Genomic DNA, 20,220 nt, shown 5'->3' with positions numbered 1-20,220 from the left:
CCTGTGCAATTAATCATAAAATGCAGTATTTTAGATTAAAAAATATTATTTGGAAACATCAAGACAAAAATCTCACACTCAAACAAAACAATTGATACCTAGACCTCTTACTTTCTGAATTTCATAATTTCATTTATTTTCAAGATATAAAGTTACCACAAAGAATATTTACAGACCTGTGGGTTATGAATATGAACATAACCTTACAAGATCCCCAACTGTGATGAACCTAAAGATCTGTTTGAATTTCAATCTCCTAACATTATAGATTTAGATGATCTACTGCCTACCCTGGAGAAAATAAAGATTCGGATAATGAAGCTGAAGAAAAACAACAGTTCAGGAGAAGATGGAATCCAGGCAGAAGTCTTTCAGGCTGGACAATAGAGACTCCAACTGATCAAGAGTATCTGGATTTTGGAGGAGATGGCAGAAGATTGGAAGTCAGTGGCCATCTGCTCTATACAGGGTGAGTCACTAACTATTGCCACCAAGAATAACTCTGAAAGTATGACAGTAGCTGAAAAGTTTGTGGGACAGATGTTGCATGGGACAATGGGGGCTATAATATGACGTTGGTTTTTCATTGTTAGGTGGGGTCATGTCAGAGATATGGAGGCCAACTTTGTTTTTTTAAATGGGATGCTATAGAGTGATACTTATTTTCTGATAGCGGCTATTGAGACGAATCCAATGATGTGTAACAGTAAGATCTTTGAAGGTCAAAACAGTGGCATGAACGCCCATTTACAGAAGGTGTTCAAAGTGATGACCATTGGTATCAGTGCAATGCTGGAATCTTCTTATCATGGATTGAGTGGTATTCCTTATCATATTGGCACTTATCAAAGCACATGCTCTGACAATTCTCTCTAGCATATCTTCAGGTGTAGTTTGAACATCTTTATAAACAATGTCTTTTATGAATCCCCACAAGAAACAATCCAGAGGCGCCAAGTCTGGCAAACGAGCTGTCCACAACACATCTCCTCCACATCCAATCCAACGATTCGGGAATTGTCTCTGCAACTCATTTCTAGCCATCAGCAAAAAATGTGCTGGATGTCCATTGTGTTGATACCACTTCTGTTCCTTGTTGCTAAAGGTATTTCTTCCAATAACAGACCTAATGTTTCTTGCAGAAATGTGGTGTACTTCCTATCATTAAGATTTCCTTTGATGAAATAGGGGCCTGTAATTCTGTCCTCCAGAATCGCACACCATACATTCACTGACCACGGTTTTTGGTGTGCAACTTGCTGCAGCCAACATGGATTTTCAGTTGCCCAGTAATGCACATTATGCAAATTAACATTTCCGTGGTTTGTGAATGTAGACTCATCAGTAAATAAAATCAAATTAATAAATGTGTCTCCCTTCTGAATCTGAAGTTGAGCCCATCGGCAGAATTCAATGTTACGCATACAATCCGTACCAGTTAATTCTTGGTGGAGACTTATACGGTAAGGGTAATATTTATGGTGATACAGAACATGAACAACACTACTCTGGCTCATGCCAGATTCCCTTGCGATTTGATGCGGACTAACACAAAGATCTTGAACCACAGTGGCAAGAGTACCAATTTCTGTTTCCTTGTTAATAACTTTCCTTTGCCGGATATGTTTCTGATACGTTAAAGATCCAGTTGTTCTCAATTTATCGTACACATATTTAAATGTATGACATTTAGAGTGAGTACGTTGAAGATATCTTTCAGTGTATAAGTCCTTAGCTCTCACTGAAGTTTGTTGGCATTATTCGTAAATGAGAAGCGTATCGACTTGTTCTTCGAAGGAACACATCATTAACATTCGCTTGGTTCAGCGATACTAGTCTCACCATAACTATTCGTGTTGTATTGCGGAACGGTTAAATGGCGTTTACATGTCAATGGCACATTAAATGGATATGCTGTATTCGGTGAATATTTACTATTTGCACGATATATGAGAGAGAATTGTCAGAGCATACGCTTCGATAAGTGGCGAAGTGGTAAGGAATACCACTCAGTCAATGATAAGAAGATTGCAGCACTGCATTGATACCAATGGTTATAACTTCGAACACCTTCTATAAATGGGTGTTTACGCCACCTTTTTGACTTTCAAAGACCTTGCAGTTAAACATCATTGGATTCGTTTCGATAACCGCTATCAGAAAATAAGTACCACACTATAGCATCCCATTTAAAAAAACAAAGTTAACCTTCACATCTCTGAAGCGACCCCACCTAGCAACAAAAACCAACGTCATATTATGGCCTCCGTTGTCCCATGCAACATTTGTCCCACAAACTTTTCAGCTTCTATCATACTTTCAGAGTTATTCTTGGTGGCAATAGTTAGTGACTCACTCTGTGTACAAGAAAGGTGACAAAAGAGAATACTTCAACTATAAAGGAATCACTCTCCTAAATGTCTACTATAAGGTCTTGTTCAACTGTGTACTGTATGGAATACAGCTGTTTGCATAAGAGATGATTTATTTATTTATTGCAAAAAATATTCTATAGATCCAATTCTGCATGTTAACGCATGGATGTGGAACATGTCAAAAACATTTAGTTCATTATTACATTAGTTTCCATAAGGACAATAAACAAATATTAATAATACAAGTTGGAAACACGATCGGTAAGATCAAATTACACTCACAAGCAGAGTTCCAGATATAGCATTCTGATTTTGTCCAAACAACTTTTACAGATCACCAATTAATCTGATTAACATAGCAAGATATATTGAGGCAGGAATATAAATAGTATTTGGGAAATAAAATTATCTATCTCTGCTATAGAATTCTTCTAGAGAATAGAAACGTTCTTCAAGCAAGAACTCCTTTAGCTTATTTTTAAATAGTACTTTTTTTTAATCTCGTAGACATTTTATGTTACTTGGAAGTGCATTGAAGATTTTTGTGCTTGTGTATTTCACACCTTTTTGCACCAGGGACAGATTTTTCAGGTCACAGTGTGTGCCACATTTCCTCCTTGTGTTGTGGTGATGGTACATTTCATTTGTTTCATATTGAGAAGGATTGTGAAGCATGAATGTCATGATTGAAAAGATATATTGTGAAGTAGTGGTTAGGGTCCCTATTTGTTTAAAAAGATTGTGACATGAGATTCTTGGAGGCACTCCTCACAAAATTAGGACAACCTTTTTCTGACTTGTAAAAACCTTTTTTGATAGTGGTGAATTGCCCTTGAAGATTATTCCATAACACATAAGTGAATGAAAGTAGCCAAAGTAAGCAGATTTTGAGACATTGATGTCTCCGATTTTGGCAATCATCCGAATGGCAAATGTTGCTGAGATGAGCCTTTTCAGGGTTTGGTTGATGTACTGTTCTCAGTTAAGCGTGCTGTCTACGAGGCGTGTTTTTTAAGTAAGGTCTGTTTTATTGCAGACACTAGTAGTTCACGCACATACCACAACGAGTGCGTGCGTTGTGTACCGGCATGCCTCAGGAACAACTGTCCTCAGTTTCAGTTCTGTAGCTAACCTGTACGGTTCTATTCTGTGCTTTCAAAATATTTAAGACTATCAACTCGCCGCTGCGTGTGAGGTTTGCTCAGTGACATGGTTTATGTCAGCAAGGAACCTGTCTGCTGCAGAAATTCATAGACAGATTTGCAAAGTGTACGATGATACTGTTATTATTTCCTGTGGACTTTTGTGACCAGAATGGAAATGAATGTAATTAGTTTTGCTGAGGTTTATTGATAGAGAATTTGCTGTGAACTAATTCAGAACATCCTCAAGTAAATGGTTGGCATTTAATTCCAGATCAGAGGATATCTTACTATCAGTCACAATACTTCTGTCATCAGTAAACATTGTAAAATTGCTTTCTTTGTTTGAGGACAATGGTAGGTCATGAGTAATAGCAGGGGACCAAAGACAGAGCCTTGTGGAACTCCATATTTTACTGTCCCCCAGACAGACTCTACCCCTCCTATGTGGCTATTGTTACCATCTAGCACTGTTTTCTGTTGTCTGCTCTGTAGGTAGGATTTGAGCCAGCTGCCCATTTTACCTCGGAGTCCATAGTGGCATGCTTTCTCTATAATTATTCTATGACTAACACAGTCAAATGATTTAGACGGATCACAAAATATGCCCACAGGCAATGTCTTTGTTGAGGCATTCCAAAATGTTATTTGTAAACAAAAATATTTCTTCGGTTGTGGAGATACCTTTTCTGAATCCAAACTGGTTTTTACTAATTATTGCATGTTTTTCTAGGTTTTCTAGGTGATTAACTATTCTGGCATATATTACCTTTTCGAGAACTTTAGAAAATGTCATCAAAAGAGAGAGAGGCCGGTAGGTTGTAACATCTGAGGCATTGCATCTTTTGTAGAAGGGCTTTACAATAGCATATTTCATCCTTTCAGGGAAGATACCTTTTTTGAGAGAGGCATTGAATATATGAGCTAGGACTTCATTGAACTCATTGCAGCAGGCTTTTAGCAATTTGCTAGAGATGTCGTCAAGCCCAGTTGAATTTTTTGCTTTTAGAGAAATAATGGTTTTTCTTACTTCCTGTACTGTTATAGGGGCTATACCTATCTGCTCTACGGAGTTTGGAAAATGACCTTTCAGTATTTTTAATGCTTCATCTTAGGAGCCATTGTGTCCTGCTTTCTCAGCAACACTTAGAAAATGCTCATTGAAAATTTTTGCCACAGTATTTTGATTTTGTATATGTCTATCTTCATTATTGAGAACAATGTTTTGGGACCTACCTAGTGATTTAGCTGGGTGTGGTTGTCTAAATTTTTGTGACAGTGTACAGTTCTTGTTTCATTTTGCATGAAATCTTAACACCAGTGGTTATCCAGGGCTTTTCGGTATGTTTTGTGTTTTAGATCTTGTATATCCTTTTTGGGGAAGGTGCTTTCAAATCCCAGTGTCACTTCATTACTGAAAAAATTGTACTTGGAATTGCCATTTTCTAAATTATACATGGGTGCCCAGTCTGTGGCTTGGAGATATGATTTAAAAATCTGGGTAGTTTCTTCAATAACTGTCCTAACTGTTTTCCAACTGGGGCCACTATCATTTACTTAAATACTTGTGCTGTTTATAGTGAGTCTTTGTCCATCATGGTCAGATAGACCATTCATGACTTGCTTGGTAGTCAAATCACCTATTTTGGTCTGGTCTATAAATATATTATCGATCAGTGTGCTTGTACATGAAGTTATTCTAGTAGGTAAACTAACCACAGAAACCAGATTATATGTGGACATCAGACTTTCTAGGTCTGATCTGTCTCTAGAATTTATTAGAAAGTTAACATTGAAGTCCCCAGGCACTATCACATCTGTTTTGTGTTTGAATATGTATATTAGGAGAGCATCTAGCTTATTCAAAAAGAGACTAAAGTTCCCTGAAGGTGCTCTGTATACTGTGACTATTGATATATGGGAATTATTCAAGGACAATTCTGTGGCACACACTTCCAAATGTTGTTCTGGACAATAGTTGTGCACATTAATTACTCTACATGTAATATAATTTTTAACATAAATGGCAACATCTCTTTTTTCTTTACATTTTCTGAAAAATGCTGTTGCGAAGTAATAATTGTTTATTATAAGTTTTTCTATGCCAGAATTAATATGGTGCTCACTAAAACATAAAACATGGGCACAATCTATACCTTGTGGCTCATGTATATTGATTATAAGCTCATTGATCTTACGACTGAGACCTCTAATGTTCTGGTGATAAATTGCAAGTTTTTGTTTATGAGAAGCAGCTACACTCTTTTCTCTAAAAAAGAAGTTTCAATTGAAGGTCTGGGCAATGTATTTTTTACTACCCATCTCTCCAAATTAGCCTGTTTCCACACACTTGCAGATTGGGAAGACGTACTTTTTTCTTGTTTTTTTCACCATCCAGTTGTCCAATGCAGTCTGCCTATATCCATTCCTGCAATTATTTTATGTACTGATACACTCTTCAATAAAATCTGTTTCTTTTGTGTTCACATTGTTCCTTGCCTTTGCAACTATGTCACAAATTATAGTCACTAAATGATTTTTTCCACGCCAGTTAAGGTGAAGACCATGAGTGGTGTAAAGTTGTCTGCCAGATTTGTGAGTTTCGATCCTATGAGTACTTGTAAAATTGCTGCAGATATCTGCTAATATCAATTTGTTGCAATTACTGCCTTGTTTACACACGAGGATTGTAATAAGTTGTGCCTGTGTGGAATATCAACTACAATTACGTTGGAATGCTTCAGGTGGTTTAGAGTTGATTTTAACCCTGTGGCGCATAGTGTCCACTACAGTGGACAGCTGTTAATGGTCGCTTCTTTGGCAGGCTGAAAATGCACGCAGTTCACTGCAGTGGGCACTCCCTACTGGTGTTGTATCCTGCATGCATTTGCAGCCTCAATACTCATTGAAACCGCCAGAAAATTGACCATTAAAAGTTGTCCACTGCAGTGAAATTCATGCACCACAGGGTTAAGACATTAGCAGCATGCAAACCTTTGTTATGCGCATTGTCATTTGAACCACCGCAGATCACGATGTAGTCTTTGTTCGTTATCTTTTGAGCAATATCGGTTATTTTGAAAGTACTTGGTCAATGCGAGCACCTGGTTTGATATAACCTAGGGCACTTACCTCTTTGTTGGCATTTATTATTTCGTGAGCAACGCTTCTAAGATGGCTGTCACCCAGTAAAAACACTGTTCTTTTGACGGCATTTGTTGTGATAGTTACATTTGCTGTCTTCTTGAGTGTTGGAAACATATTACTTTTGTCTTCAAGTGTCGATTTCGGCTGGCATGGATGCGTAGGTTGTGTAATGATTGTGAATATCAAAGGGGTTTCAGAATGGGCTGTTCGACTGTCAACAACATCTATGTGCTATGACAGTGGGCTGAAAGATGTGGGAATATGGAGGAGATGTACATGTGCTTCTTCATTGATTTTAGACAGGCATATGACTGCATCCATTTGGAAGAGCCTTATGAGTTGCATAACCATATTTGGAATACCCAAGAAACTCATCAGCCTAGTTTTAGCTTGTCTCACTGATTCCAAAGGCAAAGTGAAGCTTGGGAACCTAGTCACGGAGAGCTTTTACACAAACGCATGGTTGAAAAAGGAGATGGTGTGTCATCAGTACTGTTAAACGTGGCACTCAAAGAGGTAGTGAAAGAAGCTTTCCATAAGAACTTCAAGGGGATCAATATAGAGGGTGAGAAAATCACACACCTTGCATTTGCTGATGATTTGGCCCTGTTGTCCAGATCTAACAAAGAACTGATGCTGATGAGTGATGGCTTGGAGGCGACAGCAAGCAGAATCAGTCTCCTTGTGAATCAGTTGAGGACTGAATATCTGGTGATGAGCCGGACCCATGCCTATTCAAGAGACCCACGCCATCCTCTGGTACTCAAAACCTGATCATATGAAAGGATTCATAATTTTAAATATCTGGAGTATTCTTTACAGAGAGTGCATTGTGTGAAACAGAAATCAAAGTGAGAATCCAAACTGCAAATTGATCATATTTCAGTGTGAGTCAGCTTTTAAATCCACGGTCTCAAGGAATTTCAAACTTCAGCTGTAATAATAATAATAATAATAAAACCTGATTCAATCCGTTACAGTTGTGAAACTTGTAGTGTCTGGAAAAAATATTTAAATAAATAATCTTCTCATTTTCAAATGAAAGTCTCAAGGAAATCCTTGGTCCAGCACAAGATGAAACCACTGGAGAATGGAGAGTCTGGCGTAAAATCTACAATGGACCAAACATGTCTGTCTGATGTGAAGCAAGTGTCTAATTGGGGAAGGATATGTCTCTTGAATTGTTAAACACAATGTCCTTTCCGTGGATTGTACTCCCTGGAGTAGAAGACCACTAGAAAGAGCAAAGGAAAGATGGAACCCCTGAGGACTTGAAGATCAGAATAGAGGGTGATTGGCGACAGAAGGCACAAAACAGAAACCAGTGGAAGAGGAGCCTTGTAGCTGTGCATGGTTGTGTGGGCCTGATCGTGTAAAGTAAGTAAACTTTCTGTAGTAAAAAAAAACTTTGACAACTTTGATCTTTTTCAGTTTTTTCAAAAAATCTCAGTTTCTTGTGCTGCTAGTACTTTAGCACCTATTTCCTTTTTAAAAGAGCACAGAATTCACTACAAATTTGATTACTACAGTTTTTTTTCTGCTTCCAGTACCAAGGGTGCTACGTTTCATCAGAAAGTATCAATCTTTCAAATTTTGTGCAGAATGGCAAGAAATGTAGTTTTTGAACACTTGTTTCAGTTTCTGTTCATTTAGCAGAAGTGTAATATATATAATTTGTATCTAAAAACAAAGATGATGTGACTTACCAAACGAAAGCGCTGGCATGTCGATAGACACAAACAAACACAAATATACACACAAAATTCTAGATTTCGCAACCAATGGTTGCTTCGTCAGGAAAGAGGGAAGGAGAGGGAAAGACGAAAGGATGTGGGTTTTGAAGGAGAGGATAAGGAGTCATTCCAACCCTGGGAGCGGAAAGACTTACCTTAGGGGGAAAAAAGGACAGGTATACACTCGCACACACACACACACACATATCCATCCACACATATACAGACACAAGCAGACATATTAAAAGGCAAAGCCTGCTTGTGTCTGTATATGTGTGGATGGATATGTGCATGTGTGTGCGAGTGTATACCTGTCCTTTTTTCCCCCTAAGGTAAGTCTTTCCGCTCCCGGGGTTGGAATGACTCCTTATCCTCTCCTTTAAAACCCACATCCTTTCGTCTTTCCCTCTCCTTCCCTCTTTCCTGACGAAGCAACCGTTGGTTGCGAAAGCTAGAATTTTGTGTGTATATTTGTGTTTGTTTGTGTGTCTATCGACGTGCCAGCGCTTTCGTTTGGTAAGTCACATCATCTTTGTTTTTAGATATATTTTTCCCACGTGGAATGTTTCCCTCTATTATATTTATGTCAATATATATAATGTTATATATTGGAACTGAACATCTCACTTTGTGGTGTTGTATTACCTTATGTGCAGTTGTGTGATTCCTGGGCCGCATCCATTGTGATTTGTAAATCACTAGTTGAAGTTAAGTTTCAAGGTGTTTCAGCCCTGACTGATGCAAATTTATAAAACTACATCACTTCCTCATTGTGTTATATATATTAAATAACCAGCAACAGGAAACTGAACTATTATTACCTGGAATAAACAAACAGACATAGGTAAACACACAGAAATAGATAGCTATAAAGAAACAGTGCAATACAAATGAAACATAGGTAGCTGTATTATAATTAAAAAGGCATTAACATGTACTAACAGTTAATATTATCACTTCTGGGTGCATAATGCTTCTGACAGCGTACTTCAACCTTTGGCCCACTTGACATGGATATATTAGTCACTCTGACATGTTGATGTTCCTTGGTGTCACCAGAAATGCCTTGAGTAGTGGAATCAGTGTGAGTAGATAAATTGGGTTTCATATTGACCTGTTCTTACAACAGTGAGTGAGCCTCTTCCATTTTGCGGATTTTGATGTCCATTTCCTCAATCATTTCCGTAAAATCTACTACTTCTTGGCTTTCTACATATAAAAATTCTGGTATTTTTTCACAATTTTCTCTGCTCCAGTTCTTCCAAATGGAAGAACTTTCCAGTTCTTCCAAATGGAAGAACAATTGAAACATACTTTTCTGCAGGAGAATAATCTGCCACAGCTCAGCTTACACGAGCATGAAACAAACTTGAACTGACTCAGGTGCTGGATCTTGGCTCATTACAACAGACCTTGAACTGTGGATACTAAGAGCCCTTCCACGTATCTCAGGAGGTTTCCAGTTTCCCGTTCAACTTTGTGCTTGCTGGTAACTCCATAATGAATGATGTGGCATGGCATCCTTTGTGGATGGCAGCCTTGCAAGATTCAGTTTGATTTTTGTGGAAGACTTGGCAAATAGTTGCTGCTGCAAATCACGTAGTGTCTGGGAATTGCTGACATCACTATTTCTTTGTGGGTAGCGTCTGGTTTGTTGAACATAAGAAGTGCTGAATTTAAGTGTTCATTGTTCTTAATGTGTTACAAAACTTAATTTTATCCTTGACAAAGAAAGCAGATTTTATATCATGTTCACTAACACCGTGAGTGAACAGAACGTGTTCACTGTTGAGCTTGTAGGATGCAAACTTGTTGTCTGCACTTCCTCTTTCTGGCTTTATTAAAGATAAGTTTTTTGAGCCTTCTCCTTGATCAGTCTTGAGCACAAGGTGGTCAATGTCATCTCCCCATATGGCCACACTTCCAAAATCGTTAGTTCCTGAAATTGCAGTTGTTACAATCTGCCTGGTCTACCTCAATGTTACTCTCGAAATTCCTTTCTAAGAAGTGTGATCAGGTGATTTTTGTTTCATTCGTTATACAAACACTTGTCTTAAGGGACTTGATTTACCATCTCTGCTTCAACAACTAATTCAACTGTTATTGTCTGCTTAATAACAATTCCTATGCAATTTTTCTTATAACTGATCATCATTAACATCATTCAGCTACAAAACAGCAACTATATGCTATTAGTTAGTCTTAAAAAAAAAACCACCACCTTCACGCACGCAGTCTAACCTGATTGTGTTAGTAGGAATTGAATGCAAAGTCAACGATGCTGTGTATGCTGGCCATGTTGCGAAATGAGATGGTCAGTTCCAATGTATAACATAACATATAATACATTTCTATTTTATTAATGGAAACTGAAATAAAAGGGCTCAAAAACTTACTGTTTTGTTTGAAGTTTGAAAAAGTATAAAGGAAAAAAAAAAAACTGAAGTGTCATTGGTGCAGAGTGCAGAAAGAAGTTTTGGTAGTCAAATTTATAGAGAATTTTGTGCTGTTTTAAAAATAAAATAGATGCCAAAGCTCTGGGAGCACAAGAAACTGAGATTTTTTGAAAAACTGAAGAAAGTCTGAAATTGTCTGTGTGTTTTTTTTTTTTTTTTTTTTTTTTAAGTACAGAAAGTTTAGCCAGCATAAATTTTGTTGGCATAACTAGGTTTTACCATCTTTCAACCATATGAATAAATTTAAAAAATTAAATCCTCTACCCTACCTTTAGCAAGGTGTAGGCTTTTTTCCGACATTTTGACTGGAGTGTAGTGCTTCTAAATTGTTTAGTAGTAGTTTGTCATCTACAGTGTAAAAAACCTTGGACAGGTCTAAGTATGTGCCCCTTCTTGTTTCAAGTACCACAGCCCATAAAACTTATGGGTTTATGGGCCTGAAGAGTACCCTAAATATTGAAGTCCTGAATGCTTACAAGGCAATGTAGGCATCAGCTTTTACAAACTCATTTTCTAGTTTAGAGACAAGACACTGGGCTCTACATCTGCTACATCTGGAGAACCTGGCCTCAGATCCACAACTGTGATCTTGATTTTATCCCTTCAATATTTAATCCAAAGGAGAAGATTCTCTTCTTTGCCTTCTACTGAAATGGATGGAACTGAAGCAGTGTGAGGTATAGAGTTTAAAATGCGTGCTTGATAAAGTTTCTTGGACTAAAAACAAAAATCAACAAGAAAAAACTAGGTTGCAGTAAAGATAAGAATAAGAGATGAGGGTTTTGAAACTTCCTTACAACTGTGTGGGACTTGGTTATAGGATTCAAACCGAGAATCGTGTTGCGGTACCACACCGCCTGAGCTATTCAGTAACAAATCACAAACCACCCTCACAGCTTCAGTTCTGTCAGTACCTCTCCTACATTCCAAATTTCACAGAAGCTTTGCTGCATAGAGCCTGTGAATTTTGCAGAGAAGTGACAGAAACAACGGAGGAGTAGTTTCCAGAATGAATTTTGCATTCTGCAGGTGGGAGGGCAGGTCATGAATTGTGAATTATGCCTGGATAATTCAGTTGGGAGGGCACTGCCTGCAAAAGGTGAAGTTCTAGGTTCAAATCCTTATTTGATACGCAGTTTTAATCTGCTAGGATGCTTCAAAACTGCACACACACTATTCCAAATTGTAAAGTTCATTCAAGATATGTTGGTGTTTGAAGGAAGAAAAAAATCACTTGTAATGTGGGTGAGGAGAGATGCAGATGTAGGAAAGCTTTCAAAAGAAACAGTTGACAAAATCAAAGTTTTGATTCCATAATACTAATAATGAGCTGTTGGTAATTGACGGATGAAAGATGGGTTGACAGAGAGCTAATAGAAAATAAAGGCAATTCAAAGCAGAAAAAAGGCAGAATTTTTTTTTTTGGGGGGGGGGGAGTCTAAAACAGAGTGGCAAAATTATGACAAACTAAAATAAAATGGAGAAGATAATGCAAATGGAGACAGGAGAAGGGGCTAGAGAGTTAAGATCAGGTGATTTGCAAGAGTAAAACACAGGCTCATGAGACACTAACCAAATTATCAGAAAAGTTCGGAGTGCAACGAATTCAGTTAACATTCTGCTATTGGCACATGGCCAAGGGAATTGGTCAGCAATATATCTGAAGATTTCTTGGTGAAAGACCCAATGAGCATGCTAATTAATGAGCTCCTTTCAGTGTCTCCAGCTAGTTATATTACTTAAAGATATGATTAATGCACCAACAATCTCAGTGTGTGCTAACATTTTCAGCAAAATTTGATTATAGGATGAAGAACTAGAGCTGTAGTAGCTCTAACCCATGCTAACAAACAATGTCAAGATTCTCAGTGCATGTTACTTCAACAAAACAATAAAACATGACGTTACTTTTAAAATTACATTTGTTGTCTATCCCTCAGGCACCTTCCAGTGTACTCCTCAAGAGGAGTTCTCCATACCAATACTGCTGTTGGAACAGCAGTTCGTTTTGTGTGTCCAGTGTGTGGCAAGAAAATTTCGACTAAAGGCAATCTGAAGGTACATCTTGAGACACATCGACCCAAAGGAAAATATGGCTGTGATATATGTGGAAGGGTGTAAGTTTACTGTGTAGCAGGTAGCATTTAGGTAAAGTTATCTAGTTTATTTTATTTGTAGGTCATGAAATGTGGACTATGTTTGCCTTTAATGGCAAATACCATTTTATTGTGTATGTTACATGATATTATATATGGACCCAACTTAATTTTATTTAGCTAGGGATGTTCAGTGTTTTACCACCGAAACATGAGTTGTGGTCTGTTTGTTGAGCTTTTTCTTTTTGCATTCTTTTCACTCTTGTAATCTGCAAATGTAACTGGGGGGACATTACTTTAGGAAGTACATTGTGGAAAGAAGCTTACACAGCAGTATATAAGGAACAAAAATGAGACGTGTGATACCTGCTTGGTTGTTTATAACAAACACATTCATATAATTCATTCAGTAATTCAAACATTATGCTCTTTCTAATCTCAAGATTGTAAAATTATGGTCCAGTGGTTTGATATAGAAACATGCAGTGTTCTATTAGAGGCTGTATTTGTTTTTTATAGTTGTTTTGTTTGTTATGTATTTTGACATATTATTGTAAAAATATATGCATACCTGTGTCTTGGGCGCCATAATGAATGTGTTGGGGAATATTAGCTAGAATTGTTTCAAGTTTTTTTTTTCTCCATCCTGTTTTCTCAAATTTCTGCTATTGTAGCTTTTTGCAGTTGGGCTACTATGCTTGAATAATCCAATGATGATTTATTAGTTGGTACCTTTTTTTATATTGCAGATTCAAAACTCAGTCTAACTTATACCGACATAAAGAGTACCATGGAGGTGTACAGTTTCCCTGTGGTGTCTGTGGCAGGGTTTACCCCACAAATAGTACATTGAGAGCTCACAGTATTACACATAGTGACTTAAGGCCTCACGCTTGCCCATTGTGTGATAAAACATTCAAACGAAACCAAGACCTAAAGGTGAGTGATAAATAGCACGTAATTATATACTATCTTCTCTTATAGCTAGCAAGGTGGTGCCATTTGTTTGCAACATACGAAAGCAATTATGGGTGTGGAAATTCAAAAACTGTCTTACAAATTACATCTTTAACGATCTGGACTTTTTAGAGTAGAGAAGTTTCTTACTCTTACAGACACACCATAAATGCAGCTGCCCTGTTGTCCAGATACAAAATTCTCTTTCCACTTTTTACTCTTTACCTGTGCCAATTTACAGCTAGCATGTCTCACGTAGTTGGGGACAGCATTTTCAGTTCATTTGTAATTACTGTTATATTTTGACAGAAGTGTGAGCTGCTGCAATACTTGGTTTATGCAAAACATTTAGCAGGGGCATTGAATGATAACATTGCAGTGTTGCGTATTTCCAATAATTTTACATTTATTTGCCACATTTTCTTGTGGTCTTATAGACATATCCTCTAAAATATGTTAAAATCAACAATCTTTGCATGTTCTGACAACGCGCCACAGTGTAATTTCAACAGGTACAAGTCTGCAGCTGTATATAACAGCAGGTAGAAACATCGCTTGCATCTGCCCTGGTGATTATAGCATACTTGCAAATCCCCTATGGGAAAACAGTTCCAAATGTCGCTGTTAGATTGCACCACGATGTGAAGATGATTTCATCCCTGCTTCATTGCCTCTCGCAAGAGTAATTTTTTTGCATACTGCTAGGTTATGGATTTTAACATATGTCAACACCGTTATTTTGTCAGCAATCATAAATGTTTTGGTTCATTTACAAATTTATAGTGAGGACTGTGTTAGGGAGGAAATGTTTACTTGTGAATATAATTTCATTTTACATTTTTGTCAAATGTAAATAGAGCTTAGTGCCAATGTTGTTGCATAGTGACAGGGTATTGTCAGTGTTAGGACGTTATGTTTTTGTTTCTCTTGTGTTACAAGCTTTGTGGTGGTTTGAGGTGATTGTTTTGATTTCAGATAGCTCTTGCATCATGTGACTTCCTCTGTTCCTATTTGCTGATGGCTCTATATTAGATTAAACTGCAGTCATCATATTTCATACATTTTGCTTTCTTGTATTTTGGTGCATGATCGTAATAGCGTCTATTTATTGTAATCCGCACATGATTTTCAAAACACATATTTTGAAGTATAATTTATTGGAATGGCATCTTGGGATGCAGGATGTGGAGTTAAAAAATCCTTCCTTTCTAAGTTTCTTATTTAAAAATCTGACAGTGAAAACTTTGCTGCAACACCCAGCTTCAAGTACTGTCAACTGCCACTGTCAGTCGCTGTCATTATATGCTGTTAGTTTTGGATAGTGGAAGATCGAGAGGGAAGTGTTCTTTATGAGTCGGTACAGGTAGAGATTGTCACTGTTGTCGCTGTCTGCAAACAGCTACAGACTGTGTTGGCAACAGGCGACAAGCCTCAGGCCGTTGTGTTATTAACAGACATTTCATAATGGGCTGTCTCTGATAGTTTATACTAGAATAAGGATATTTTTACCTGTACTGTGGTTCTTTGGTAATATTTTATCTGTCTTTTTCAATCCAACATGGCTTGGAGCTACAACTCCATTTTCATGGATTATTGTTGTTGTTATGAAAATGATGATACTGAAGTTTCTGGCACCATATCTGCCTCAGTTTATTGTCTAGAACTAAATGTTTCACATAGTTGTTAATTTTTTGAGAACATTGATTCTGATAAGAATAATGAACAAGTAAAGAATTACTAGTACACTACTGGCCATTAAAATTGCTACACCAAGAAGAAATGCAGATGATAAACGGGTATTCATTGGACAAATATATTATGCTATAACTGACGTGATTAAATTTTCACGCAATTTGGGTGCATAGATCCCGAGAAATCAGTACCCAGAACAACCACCTCTGGTCGTAATAATGACCTTGATACGCCTGGGCATTGAGTCAGACAGAGCTTGGATGACGTGTACAGGTACAGCTGCCCATGCAGCTTCAACACGATACCGCAGTTTATCAAGAGTAGTGACTGGCGTATTGTGACGGGCCAGTTGCTCGGCCATCATTGACAAGACGTTTTCAGTTCGGTGAGAGATCTGGGGAATGTGCTGGCCAGGGCAGCAGTTGAACATTTTCTGTATCCAGAAAGGTCCATACAGGACCTGCAACATGCGGTCGTGCATTATCCTGCTGAAATGTAGAGTTTCGCAGGGATCGAATGAAGGGTAGAGCCACGGGTCGTAACACATCTGAAACGTAATGTCCACTGTTCAAAGTGCCATCAATGCGAACAAGAGGTGACAGAGACGTGTAACCAATGGCTCCCCATACCATCACGCCAGGTGATACGCCAATATGGCGATGACGAATACACGCTTCCAGTGTGCGTTCACTGTGATGTCGCTAAACACGGATGTGACCATCATGATGCTGTAAACAGAACCTGGATTCATCCGAAAAAATGACGTTTTGCCACTTGTGCGCCCAGGTTCGTCGTTGAGTACACCATTGCGGGCGCTCCTGTCTGTGATGCAGCGTCAAGGGTGACCGCAGCCATGGTCTCCAAGCTGATAGTCCATGCTGCTGCAAACGTCATCGAACTGTTCGTGCAGATGGTTGTTGTCTTGCAATAGTCCCCATCTCAGGGATCGAGACGTGGCTGCACAATATGTTACAGCCATGCGGATAAGATGCCTGTCATTTTGACTGCTAGTGATACGAGGCCGTTGGGATCCAGCACGGCATTCCATATTACCCTCCTGAACCCACCGTTTCCATATTCTGCTAACAGTCTTTGGATCTCGACCAACGCGAGCAGCTATGTCGCGATACGATAAACCGCAATTGCGAGAGGCTACAATCTGACCTTTATCAAAGTCGGAAATGTGATGGTACGCCTTACTTCTCCTTACACAAGGCATCACAACAACGTTTCACCAGGCAACACCGGTCAGCTGCTGTTTGTGTATGAGAAATCGGTTGGAAACTTTCATCATGTCAGCACGTTGCAGGTGTCGCCACTGGCGCCAACTTTGTGTGAATGCTCAGAAAAGCTAATCATTTGCATATCACAGCATCTTCTTCCTGTCGGCTAAATTTCGCCTCTGTAGCACGTCTTCTTTGTGGTGTAGCAATTTTAATGGCCACTAGTGTAGTTACCTTTGTTTAGCCACAAAAGATTATCTTCTGTAGGGGTAAAAAACTTACACATTTGTATTTACGGTTCAAATGATTTGACATGTTTAGGTCTCTGACTTAAATGACATAATTTAATTTATGATACAGAGAAGTTTCAAAGTAACAAGTATATTCTTTTTCTTTTTGTAACAAATGAAATAAACGTAGTTTAAATTATTCATAGCAGCAGAAGTTAAAAAGATTTTATGTTTATTAGCATACAGGGTGACTCAAATTACTTGTCTCAGTGTTCTACTTCATATGTCAGAGTATATAATTAGTCAGTATTATAATACCATTTCAGTTTATGAAAACAAACAAAGAGAAATGGAGTGATACACAGTGTGTATGTGTAAGTATGTATGTATGTATGTATGCGTGAGTGTCTGATCTTGATGTTATAATTAAGTTAATCAAAAAAATAGCCGCAAATATGGATACTTGCTATCCATAGTTGACCATCTCCGTAAAACGTAGAAAAGAAGTTAAATAGAAATGAAACGAGGCACTTATTAGCAACAGCCAAAAAATATACTAAGATATTGCTGTGCCTGTGTTATTCCAAATTATGATGTAATGTTCCTTCAGACATTGTTATCATTCCATTATATGGCTGATGGTTGTCCATTTTGACAGCTGCATGTCCAAAGGAAAATCACATTGTAATTTGGAATAAAAAAGGCACTGCATTATCGTATTTATCAGCTGACACCAGGCAAGCGACTTTAAAGTAAAATGCCTCGCCTGTGCGGGAATATACATAATGGATGTATGAGTATGGGTTGTGTAGACACATGATTGATGACAGTAAGGTGACCACTATGATAAGTGGGAAATCTGGGTTTGACTCCTGGTCCGTCACAAATTTTCATTGTTGACCTTCCATTATACAGCTGATGGTTGTCCACCTGAGTACAAATGAAAGCACTGCCAATGCAATGCCTTTTTATACCTTCTGTACGTGATACTACCATCATGTGTATATGTGCACATCGGCATCACATGACTTTTATCACCTTGGTGTATTTGGAACTTTTGTTGACGCAGAGCTTTCTAATCTTGGTGTACACCAGATATCTGCCCTTACTCAAGGGTGAAGACAATTATCATTTTGGGCTCTAAATGGGTCACAATTTTTTAGAAGTTCTTTAACACATTGACAGCCAAGTGCAAGAAATGTCCATACCTGATGTCCTGGCCACTGGTAGGAAATGAGTTTTTACATAAAGTCAGATACAAAAACATTCATAGCAAATGTGTGTGATTTACAGGTCTTGGGCATGGAGGACAGGTATGGCAAATTGTCTGGGCATGGTGGAACAGAATTTTTATTTTCACAGTTGGAATAAAGTAACAGAAAAGTCCATACAAATATTTTAGCTTTAAACTTAAAATGTATATTTTGTGTTGCTAATGGTAAAGAAAATAAAGTTTTTTTAATTGATGATTTGTCTTCAAGCATTCTTCCACACAAAGAGCTGGCTCTTCTTCACAAATGGGACCCAAGTACCACGATTCACGGCGTTTTTTTTTTTGTTGCTGCATGCATACTCTGCACGGTTTTGTTGGCCAGACAGTTTTCTTTGTGGCAAATATTGCCTCCAAATAATGAAAACTGTCACTTGGCCTGATTTTCCTCCGGATGTCTGGCATCTTATCCCCAATCGATACCTGAATAGAGCTTTCTGTAAAAGCTAGAGACTTGGTGCTCCTTTCTGCTGTTTGTTTAAAAATCCAAAGGGCATTATGCAAATAAATTTCCATTACATGTAGAGCAAACTTTTTCAGCCATTTAGTAGTTTTTTGCAATGCTGAATAATACGACAGCATCTGATCAGACTGGTCAACACCTGCCATGCCACTGTTGTAGTCTCAGATTTTTTTGGTTTCAAGGCAACACTGCCATTTCAGTTGCGACGAGCTTCCACTATTTTGGTATGGTCCGTGTTAGAAGTGGTCAGGACTTCACTTTTATCCTTCCATTTGCAAACAAAAACATTGTCATTTCTTTCCCATGCCATCTGATCTTTCTTCAGTTTCGTAGTTACTAATGATGTTGGGTTTTCCTTTCTGTTGTTAAACAATTTTCCATACACATCGGTTTTGTAAGTCAACAACAGTTTTGAAAGTGGTACAGAATTATAAAAATTGTGCATATGGAGCATGTGTCCTTTGTTCAAGGAAACTTTCATCAGGTGTAAAACAATTTCACATGCATGACCCGCCTCAGTCTGCTCCTGTGACCTGCCACAGTACATTTTTGTTTTGAGAACCACAGCACTAGATTCAGAGTTCATAAAGTTTTACTCTGTACATGTGTTTCTTGTTCTTGATATACAGCCAGAAAAATTACAAAACTTATTGATTCTTCAAAGCAGAGATTCTGGTCTGGAACTCAATTATTCTTCATGATGCTACTAAAATGGTAAAAACTACTCTAATTTTGTAGAGACTCATTAGATTGCAATGAGTTATCTGAGAAGTGTAGATATCTCAATAACAGCTGAAATCTGTTTCTACTCCTAACAGATTTCCAGAACATGACAATGTAAACAGGACTTGTACTCCAGAAATGTTCTATTGATGGAAAACAAGAAGATTCCATGTGCAGCAACAGCCCCAGAAATACTTTTTTTTCCACAACATTTATCTCTCTCCATTTCAAGAGCCTGGTTGATCTTCTCCTCCCATGTTAATCTGCTTCCTAGCTTACATGTGTGTTTGTTTGTTCACATATCGCGTATCATGTCATTTCTGGAAACCCAGAATCTACTATGTAGGAATCAACATGGATTCCGGAAACAGCGATCGTGTGAGACCCAACTCGCCTTATTTGTTCATGAGACCCAGAAATTATTAGATACAGGCTCCCAGGTAGATGCTATTTTTCTTGACTTCTGGAAGGCGTTCGATACAGTTCCACACTGTCGCCTGATAAACAAAGTAAGAGCCTACGGAATATCAGACCAGCTGTGTGGCTGGATTGAAGAGTTTTTAGCAAACAGAACACAGCATGTTGTTATCAATGGAGAGACGTCTACAGACGTTAAAGTAACCTCTGGCGTGCCACAGGGGAGTGTTATGGGACCATTGCTTTTCACAATATATATAAATGACTTAGTAGATAGTGTCGGAAGTTCCATGCGG

General features: G+C 38.1%; 1 protein-coding gene across 2 annotated transcripts in view; it reads left to right on the top strand.

Moving 5' to 3' along the window:
* The window catches only part of LOC124715438 (zinc finger protein 62 homolog), a 116,818-nt gene that overhangs the window by 44,377 nt on the left and 52,221 nt on the right, over positions 1–20,220 (top strand). For both annotated transcript variants that reach the window (XM_047243097.1, XM_047243096.1), the window contains exons 5-6: positions 12,794–12,970; positions 13,699–13,888. In XM_047243097.1, the coding sequence (XP_047099053.1) occupies positions 12,794–12,970; positions 13,699–13,888 (367 nt within the window). The remainder of the gene's footprint in view (positions 1–12,793; positions 12,971–13,698; positions 13,889–20,220) is intronic.

The sequence above is a fragment of the Schistocerca piceifrons genome, chromosome 1 (genome assembly GCF_021461385.2).
Source record: "Schistocerca piceifrons isolate TAMUIC-IGC-003096 chromosome 1, iqSchPice1.1, whole genome shotgun sequence".
NCBI classification, from domain to species: Eukaryota; Metazoa; Arthropoda; class Insecta; order Orthoptera; family Acrididae; genus Schistocerca; species Schistocerca piceifrons.
The sequence above is the reverse complement of the archived record's forward strand: the minus strand, read 5'-3'. Positions and strand labels throughout refer to the sequence as shown.